This window comes from Trifolium pratense, linkage group LG6 (genome assembly GCF_020283565.1).
Source record: "Trifolium pratense cultivar HEN17-A07 linkage group LG6, ARS_RC_1.1, whole genome shotgun sequence".
Lineage (NCBI taxonomy): Eukaryota > Viridiplantae > Streptophyta > Magnoliopsida > Fabales > Fabaceae > Trifolium > Trifolium pratense.
Genome location: NC_060064.1, coordinates 44537179 through 44547115, shown reverse-complemented (window position 1 = coordinate 44547115; position 9937 = coordinate 44537179). Strand labels below are relative to the sequence as shown.

Here is a 9937-nt window from a genome sequence, read left to right as displayed (position 1 = left end):
GACTTCATCAAAGTCTATATATGGTACAGGATTGGCCTAACACTAAATGAGACATAAAACGAATTTTAAAATAAAGTAATTTTTGCAGAGTTGCAAAGAAATTATCTCAAATTTATATAGTAATTAGTTTTGTCATAGGTTTTATGTTTTCCTCCAAGACCTTTTTCTACCATAAGAGACCTTTTTGTCTTGAATTTTTTTTTTGTTTTTCGAGACCTAAAACCCTTACTTAAATTTTCTTTTTCCACCAAGCAAGTTGAGGTCCTAGCTAGAAACATTCGCTGTGTTTCACTTAAATACACACACATCACAATCACATCACATTATCACCACCAGTACCACAAATAAAACATCTATTCTATTCTATATTGCAAATTTGCAATTGCAACATCCAACAATATGGCTTTCACAGTTTCTCATATTTTCCTTCTAGTCATCTTTCTATTTCCTTTCCAATATTGTTCATGTTATTTAACATCATTGAAAAAGGGTTCATCTCTATCAGTAGAGAAACATGAAAAAGATGTAATTGTCTCTTCAAATGGAATATTCTCTGCTGGCTTCTATCAAATCGGAGAAAATGCATTTTCATTTGCCATATGGTTTACAGAGATGCAGAATCACAGTCATGACCCAGCCAATATTGTTTGGATGGCAAACCGTGAACAACCTGTGAATGGTAGGTAAAGTTAAAATTAATGCAAATTATATATATTCTTTTTCTGATTTTTATATATCTCAAGTTATTTATCCATTTAAAAAATGAATGAAACATTTATTATTATTCTAAATACTTTTATGTATCATATTTAATAGAGCTGTTTAAAATGGATCGGACTGACGGACCGGTCCATTAGCCCACAATTTTAGATGGGTAGAGCCTAAAAAAAGGCAAATGCAATAGGATTTTTTTACCCTAGCCCATTTAATCCATGCTGAAATTGGGTTATGACCAAACCCACTATCAAAGAAATTATGTGTTTTTTTATTAAAATAATATCAATAATAATATTAAAGTTATCGTATGGATTGGACCGGACTACTTAAAATATAGCCTACTAACTAATGGGTCGAGCTAGATTGGCCCATTTAATTAGTCTGGCTCAACGGACCGAAGTAGCCCATTTAATTAGTCTCACTCAATGAATTCGATTAGGTTAGACCAATCCATTTCACAACTCTATATTTCATTTCACAAGAACTACTTTACTAATATTCATTTTATATTTGTTACACGCCTTGATATCCGTGCTGTGAGTGGAGAAAAAAACGTGTAGTATTTTACAATTGTTTAATATAATTTGCTTAAAGTGGTTTTGAATAGAGTAAATAGAAATGAATGTGAGTCTCACTATTTTATATAGAATTCATATTTTTAAAAGTGTGAGACATACATTGATTTAAGTGTTAGAGTGAGCTTTAGAATTCTTGATTCTTGATATTTTTAACTTCAAATCTAATTTCTTCGTTTCCATAAAATTTCTAACAGGTAAGCTTTCAAAGCTTTTCCTCTTAAACACAGGTAACATCCTCTTGATTGATGCGGACCAACACAACATTTGGTCTTCAAACACAGCATCAGATGCACCATTAGAGTTGTATCTTAAAGAAGATGGTAATCTTGTGTTACGTGAGCTTCAAGGAACTACCATCTTGTGGCAAAGTTATGATTTTCCAACAAATACTCTCCTTCCCAATCAACCTCTCACAAGATACACAAATCTTGTTTCTTCAAGAAGCCAGAGTAATCATTCTTCTGGCTTCTATAAGTTATTCTTTGATGACAACAATGTTATTCGTCTCCACTATAATGGTCCTGATGTTTCGAGTACATATTGGCCTCCACGTTATTTGTTGAGCTGGCAAGCTGGAAGGTTCAATTACAATAGTAGTAGAATTGCTTTGTTGGATTCTTTTGGGAAATTCGTTTCCTCCGATAATTACTCTTTTTCCACATATGATTATAGTATGGTTATGCAAAGAAGATTAACCATGGATTCTGATGGTAATATTCGAGTTTATAGTCGAAAAAACTTGTCAGAAATTTGGTATATTTCATATCAAGTCATAATTGATACTTGCATTATTCATGGAATTTGTGGTGAAAATAGCACTTGTAGCTATGATTCTAAAAAGGGTAAGAAATGCTCTTGTTTGCCGGGGTATAAAGTGACGAACGATAGTGATTGGTCTTATGGCTGCAAACCTATGTTTGATTTTACTTGCAATCGAAGTGAGTCTACCTTTTTAAAATTACAAGGTTACGAGCTCTTCGGTTATGACAATAATTTTGTTCAAAATAGTACCTTCAAAAATTGTGAGAATTTATGTTTACAAGATTGTTATTGTAAAGGATTCCAATACAAATTTGTAGAGGACAAAGGCATCTTCAATTGCTTTACAAAGCTACAATTGTTGAATGGGAGGCATTCACCAAGTTTTCCAGGAGTAACTTACTTAAGACTTCCAAAAAGTAATCACTTCTCTAAAGAAGAGACTATGAGTGTAAAAGATCAGTTTTGTTCGGTGCAGTTTCACAAAGAATTTCCAAGAAAACCAATAAGTCACATGTTAAAGTTTTTTCAATGGCTTGTAATTACAGTTGGTGGTTTAGAATGTGTTTGTTTTCTTTTGGTTTTTGTTTTTTTATTTGCCAACAAAAAGAGTAGTGTAGATAAACATAACTATCATCATGCATTGGGATTTAGAAGATATAGTTACTCTGAGTTGAAGGTAGCAACAAAGAATTTCAGTAATGAGATTGGAAGAGGTGGAGGAGGGGTTGTCTATAAAGGTACATTTCCGGATCAAAGACATGTAGCCGTAAAGAGATTGTATGAAGCTCAACAAGGAGAAGGAGAGTTTCTCGCCGAAGTAAACATCATTGGAAGGCTTAATCACATGAACTTGATTGAAATGTGGGGTTATTGTGTTGAAGGTAAGCATAGAATTTTGGTATATGAGTACATGGAAAATGGTTCTTTAGCTGAAAATTTATCCTCTAATAAACTTGATTGGAGCAAAAGGTATGATATTGCTTTAGGAATTTCTAGAGTGTTAGCTTATCTACATGAAGAATGTTTGGAATGGATTTTGCATTGTGATATAAAGCCACAAAATATACTTCTTGATGCTAACTTTCAACCCAAGTTAGCAGATTTTGGATTGTCTAAACTCCAAAATAGAAACAATCTAAACAATAATTCAGAATTCTCAATGATAAGAGGAACAAGAGGATATATGGCGCCTGAATGGATTTTGAATTTACCAATAACATCTAAAGTAGATGTTTATAGTTATGGGATTGTTGTGTTGGAGATGATAACTGGAAAGAGTTCAACAATGATGAATATAGAAGGAGATGATGGAGAAGTGGCATATAATGGAAGATTGATAACTTGGGTAAGAGAGAAAAAGAGGAGTGCATGTTGGGTGGAAGAAATTATAGATCCTTCAATGGTGAATAATTGTGATTTGAGTAAAATGGAAATTTTGGCTAGAGTTGCTTTGGACTGTGTTGAGGAAGATAGGGATATTAGACCTTCTATGAGTCAAGTGGTTGAAATGCTTCAAAGTCGTGATAGAGAACTCGAGTGATATGTGTAATGTCAAGTTATAGGTTTTTAATGGTCAAATCTATGATGTACAAGTGAGACAAGTCTTTCATCATGCATAAGATTGTTTTTATCAATGAATCAAGAAGTCTTACATTTTTTTTTTTTATAAGAAAGAGATATCATTGAAATGAGTACAACTAGAAGGGGTACTCAAACCCATCACAATAGACCAATAAGTCTTACACTGAATCCAATGAGATGCACGAACTTGTCTCATTTATGCATAATAGACAAAGTTGTTTTTATTATATATAATATAATAAATATGACGTCGTGTATCGCACAAGTTTAATTTTTACTGAAGTTTCAATATGTGATATTTATAATTTATATCTGTATCACACTACTATAACATTTATAAAATTGTCACTGAAAATGGTGTTTCTGTAACATTTTTCATAAAGTATTTAACTCTGCTTTTGTTTTCTATTTTGAAAATTTAACTATGTTTTTGTTAATACTAGTGCTTATAATAACAAGCATTACATTAGTTCCAAAAAATCAAACTGAAAAATCAAATTATCTTAGTGTCCTCTTCCAGATTCTATTGCTACACACAAAATACACAATAAAGCCTTTTGAAGTCCAGCAGATCCTCAACACCCCTATAGGAAACACTAATTATTACCTGATGAGTTTTGTTTGCCTGACACTAATAATGGTGTGTACACTGTTAAGTCCTTCAAGGTTGGAAGAGAAATAATTAGGACCCATCTAATGTTTCTGTTATGGTTTAATGAAAATAAACTCCATTTTAACTATTTTATGGTTTCAAAAGCCTATTGTGCACAACAGGAACTGCATAAACAACTAGAAGGTGATTTCGGAAGGTAGAACCCAAAGCACACTGAAATGAAAATAAGGGGTAATTTTGGGTTTTTAGGGGGTCTGGGGGCAATGACGGGCCCTAAACAGCAATTTTCCTAATTGTGTTGCTCATAATTTGGCCCTTTGGGTCTCTTGTGAGCCCAACAAACATTGGTTTTCTACATTACCCGATCAAATTACTATTCATATCCAAAACGATATGAGGCGCATTTTGAGCCGTTAATAAAAGTTTCTTATTTTTCAAAAAAAAAAGTAATCTTATCAAAATAAATAAATAATATGGATAAATTTCGTCACAACATTTCACTACATTTTTTTTTTTGCGCGCACACATCAGTTATATTTTTCTAACACCTTCATGCCCCTAACTTAAGTCACAAGCAAGCGTTACCAAGCTCGGTCATTCCACACTACATTTAATCTCATCAAATTTGTGACAGATTTTTCTATCACAAATTCCGTCACTAATGTTTGTCAATATAAAAATTACAATATTTCGTCACTAATTCCATCACATTTATACTATAAGCATTCATATAAGTTGTTTATCCAAACGGGCCCTAAATACAGATGAATGTAAGATTTTTTAATGTAAAAAATCTAGGTCCCTTCTTAGCTCAAGCCAGTTGAATGAAAATTCATTAATCTTTTATTGTTATAATGAAAATAATTTATCTATTTTGTCACCCCTACGTAAGAGAATTGTAATTCTAAGTTATAAGAGTTAACTAACTAATCAAACAACTAATTTTATATTTATATTTTTGTTATAGAGACAGAAATCTATAACAATATATAAAAAGGATAGGTGAGTTTGGGCTGGACTTTTTATATTGTCTAAATTACCCTTCATTTTAAATTCAATTAACATAATGGTTCTTTTTTATTAAGGTCTTCCAACTATCACAATTCTTGCAGAAATTTAAATAAGGTACATTTTTTAATTGCAAAAATTTATTAATCTCTGATTTTTAATTTCATAACATAAGAGTTTTTTTTTTTGATATAAGTTAGACACATGCAGGCGCGCGCCTGTCTGGCCCCACTAATAATTATAACAAATAGAATTTCAAAACTTTATCTCTTACAAGGTAATATAATAGTACTTCTTTAAAGAAGACCAAGACCTTACTCTCCCACTCTCCCAAGTTTCCAAATCCACCACAAAGACTTGCCGCGTCAATAAAGCATTGAAAACTTATAACATTTCACATATGGTCCTACTTAGCAATATTTTCTATATGTTTCTATAAAATATACACACTTGCACATTAATTACTACAAGAAATATATATATATATATATATATATGGAGTTTTCTAACTTAGACCCTAGTTAGGTCTAAGTTAGCAAGGTGCACCTTTTCAATTAGACTAAAATACCCATTCTTTTTAATTAATTAACCAAAATACCCATCAATGGACGCGGATCCAGTGTCGCGCGCGTACCGAAGGACCATGGTTACAGACCGTTGATTTCCATCAGACAGCCAAGATCTGATCTCATCAAGACTGTCTGATCAATCCGACAGCCCAGATCATCCTGATCCATCAGATTCCAGCGCGTGCGCCACACTGGATTACACCCTGGAGAGAGAAAAATTTGCTTTTTAAAAGTAGGACACGTGTCGCTGTCAGCCGATCAGACAGCGACACGTGTCCTGCTTTTAAAAAGTAGATTCTTCTCTCTCCAGGGTGTAATCCAGTGTGGTGCACGCGCTGGAATCTGATGGATTCGGATGATCTGGGCTGTCTGATTGATCAGACAGTCTTGATGAGATCAGATCTTGGCTGTCTGATGGAAATCAACGGTTTGTAACCATGGTCCTGCGGTACGCGCGCGACACTAGATCCGCGTCCATTGATGGTAATTTGGTTAATTAATTAAAAAGAATGGGTATTTTTGTCCAACTGAAAAGGTGCACCTTGCTAACTTAGACCCAACTGGGTCTAAGTTAGCAGCCCCCTATATATATATATATATATATATATATATATATATATATATATATATATATATATATATACTCATGATCAATATTATAGTTTACATTGCAATATACAACATTAACTAACTATGCCTTTCACAATTTCACATATTTTCTTTCTAGCCTTCATGCTATTTTCCTTCCAATATTGTTCATGTTATTTAACATCATTGAAAAAGGGTTCATCTCTATCAGTAGAGAAACATGAAAAAGATGTAATTGTCTCTTCAAATGGAATATTCTCTGCTGGGTTCTATCAAATTGGAGAAAATGCATTTTCATTCGCCATATGGTTCACGGAGCTTCAGAATCACAGTCACAACCCAGCCAATATTGTATGGATGGCAAACCGGGAACAACTTGTGAATGGTAACGTTAAAATTATTGCCTAACATAATTTTGTTGTGTGTTTTTTTTAAAAAATTCAAATAGAATCATTTCAATTGTTTACGATTCTGAATTCTCTAAAATATCTAATTACTCGGTCCAAACTCAATGGAAGATTGTTTTGAGATAATTGATTTTTTAGAGGAAATTCCAATCCTTCTATGTTAATTTTCTTGCTTGGATTATTAATTTGGAGAATTTTTAAGATGGTGGCAATTTTAAAAGGTTTATAGTGTTGTTCCTGCTAAGATTATAGGTAAATAGGGGTATGCAAATGAGGGGAATAACTGTCTCTCCACTCCAGAGCATTTTTCCCTCGTGGGCTATATCTGGTGGCCAGACGTGGTCTTGGTGTCCACCATCAGTATTTGGTTATGTTTAAATGCGCTTCTTAGTATGCGCTCAGGCGATCAGCCCAAATAGGCGTTATTGGGCTTAGTTGTATCATACTCCAGTTTCTTGTTCGGTTCAAGTGTATTTGGATGGAGTAATTAAAAATTCTAAGCAATTCTAAAGTTACCTTCATTTCTAAATGTGTTTGAATATATGAATAGAAAATTTTGTTGTATCTTGGGCCATTTTCATAAATTTGAAAAGTTATGGTCAAATTTTAAATTTGAAAAATAGAGACTTATTTGCAATTTTCAAAAATTTAAAGGATTCATTTGAAAAAATTTAGGGGGCAATATACTATTTTTTAAAATGTAAGGGTTAACTTGCAATTTTTGAAAGTTTAGAGGGTCAATTTGAAAATTTTGAAACATATGGGAGGAAAGAATTTCAAATTTCTAGTGTCCTACAGGTAAGCATTCAAAGCTTTTCATCTTAAACACAGGTAACATGCTTTTGCTCGATGCGGGTCAACACAACACTTGGTCTTCAAATACAGCATCAAATGCACACTTAGAGTTGTATCTTAAAGAAGATGGTAATCTTGTGTTACGTGAGCTTCAAGGAACTACCATCTTATGGCAAAGCTTTGATTTTCCAACAAATACTCTCCTTCCTAATCAACCTCTCACCAGACACACAAATCTTGTTTCTTCAAGAAGCCAGAGTAATCATTCTTCTGGCTTTTATAAGTTATTCTTTGATGATAACAATGTTATTCGTCTCGATTATGATGGTCCTGATGTTTCCAGTACATATTGGCCTCCATCTTCGTTATCAGTCTGGCAAGCTGGAAGGTTCAATTACAATAGTACTAGAATTGCATTGTTGGATTCTCTTGGAAGGTTTATTTCATCTGATAATTACATTTTTTCCACATATGATTATGGAATTCAAATGCAAAGAAGACTGACCATGGATTTTGATGGTAATATTCGAGTTTACAGTCGAAAAAACGTGTTATATAACTGGTATGTATCATTGCAAGTCATATCTGATATTTGCATCATTCATGGAATTTGTGGAGCAAATAGCACTTGCAGCTATGATCCTAAAAAGGGTAAGAAATGCTCTTGCTTGCCCGGATACAAAGTGAAAAACCATAGTGATTGGTCTTATGGTTGTGAACCTATGTTTGATTTTACTTGCAATAGAAGTGAATCTACCTTTTTAAAATTAAAAGGGTTTGAGCTTTATGGATATGACATTAATTTTTTTTATAATAGTACTTACGAAAGTTGTGAGAATTTATGTTTACAAGATTGTAAATGTAGTGCATTTCAATACAAATATGAAGAAGACCAAGGCATATTCAAATGTTATACTAAGCTACAATTGTTGAATGGAAGGCATTCACCAAGTTTTCTAGGAACAATTTACTTGAGACTTCCAAAAGGTAATAACTTCTTCAAAGAAGAGTCGATGAGTGTACAAGATCATGTTTATAGGGTGCTGCTTCACAAAGACTATGCCAACAAACCTACAAGCAATTTGGTGAAGTTTTTTCTTTGGCTTTCGATTGCAGTTGGTGTTTTAGAATTTGTTTTCTTTTTTGTGGTTTTTGTTTTTTAAAATAAGACCAACAAAAAGTCTAATGCAAATCAACAAAACCTTTATCATGCATTATTGGGATTTAGAAATTATAGTTACTCCGAGTTGAAGGTTGCAACAAAGAATTTCAGTAATGAGATTGGAAGAGGCGGAGGAGGAGTTGTATATAGAGGTACATTGCCGGATCAAAGACATGTAGCCGTAAAGAGATTGTATGAAGCTCAACAAGGAGAGGGAGAGTTTCTCGCCGAAGTAAACATCATTGGAAGGCTTAATCATATGAACTTGATTGAAATGTGGGGTTATTGTGTTGAAGGTAAGCATAGAATTTTGGTATATGAGTACATGGAAAATGGTTCTTTAGCCGAAAATCTTTCATCTAAAACAAATACCCTAGATTGGAGTAAAAGGTATGATATAGCTTTAGGAATTGCTAGAGTTTTAGCTTATCTACATGAAGAATGTTTGGAGTGGATTTTGCATTGTGATATAAAGCCACAAAATATACTTCTTGATTCTAACTTTCAACCCAAGTTAGCAGATTTTGGATTGTCTAAACTCCAAAATAGAAACAATCTCAACAATAATTCAGAATTCTCAATGATAAGAGGAACAAGAGGATATATGGCGCCTGAATGGATTTTGAATTTACCAATAACATCTAAAGTAGATGTTTATAGTTATGGGATTGTTGTGTTGGAGATGATAACTGGAAAGAGTTCAACAATGATGAATATAGAAGGAGATGATGGAGAAGTGGCATATAATGGAAGATTGATAACTTGGGTAAGAGAGAAAAAGAGGAGTGCATGTTGGGTGGAAGAAATTATAGATCCTTCAATGGTGAATAATTGTGATTTGAGTAAAATGGAAATTTTGGCTAGAGTTGCTTTGGACTGTGTTGAGGAAGATAGGGATATTAGACCTACTATGAGTCAAGTGGTTGAGATGCTTCAAAGTCATGATTTATCCACTTGACTATGGGCTAACTCAACCCTATGTAGCCGATTGTGTAATGCTGAGATTTATCCATTGGTTTCTTGATCTTGACATAATAGAATCTTTGATTAAACTGAATCTTAAATTTGTATCTATGGTTTTTATTGGTGAAGTCTATGTGAGACAAGTTTTTCATGCTGTATAAGATTATTTTCATCATTAAATTAATATTCTCACT

General features: G+C 33.1%; 1 protein-coding gene and 1 pseudogene across 1 annotated transcript; both read left to right on the top strand.

Annotated features, from left to right (window-relative positions):
* On the top strand, positions 1–3861 carry LOC123888082 (putative receptor protein kinase ZmPK1). The gene is made up of 2 exons (XM_045937044.1): positions 1–679; positions 1490–3861. The coding sequence occupies exons 1-2, from the start codon at positions 400–402 to the stop codon at positions 3595–3597; spliced, it is 2388 nt and encodes a 795-aa protein (XP_045793000.1). The 5' UTR covers positions 1–399; the 3' UTR covers positions 3598–3861.
* Positions 3862–6499: 2638 nt separating this feature from the next.
* On the top strand, positions 6500–9937 carry LOC123888081 (annotated as a pseudogene).

What these genes read in the sequence shown, in the direction of transcription:
- LOC123888082 (XM_045937044.1), top strand. Translation starts at nt 400, where the DNA reads ATGGCTTTCACAGTTTCTCATATTTTCCTTCTAGTCATCTTTCTATTT. An exon ending in CCGTGAACAACCTGTGAATG is followed by an intron (nt 680 to 1,489) that starts GTAGGTAAAGTT and finishes AATTTCTAACAG; the next exon opens with GTAAGCTTTCAAAGCTTTTC.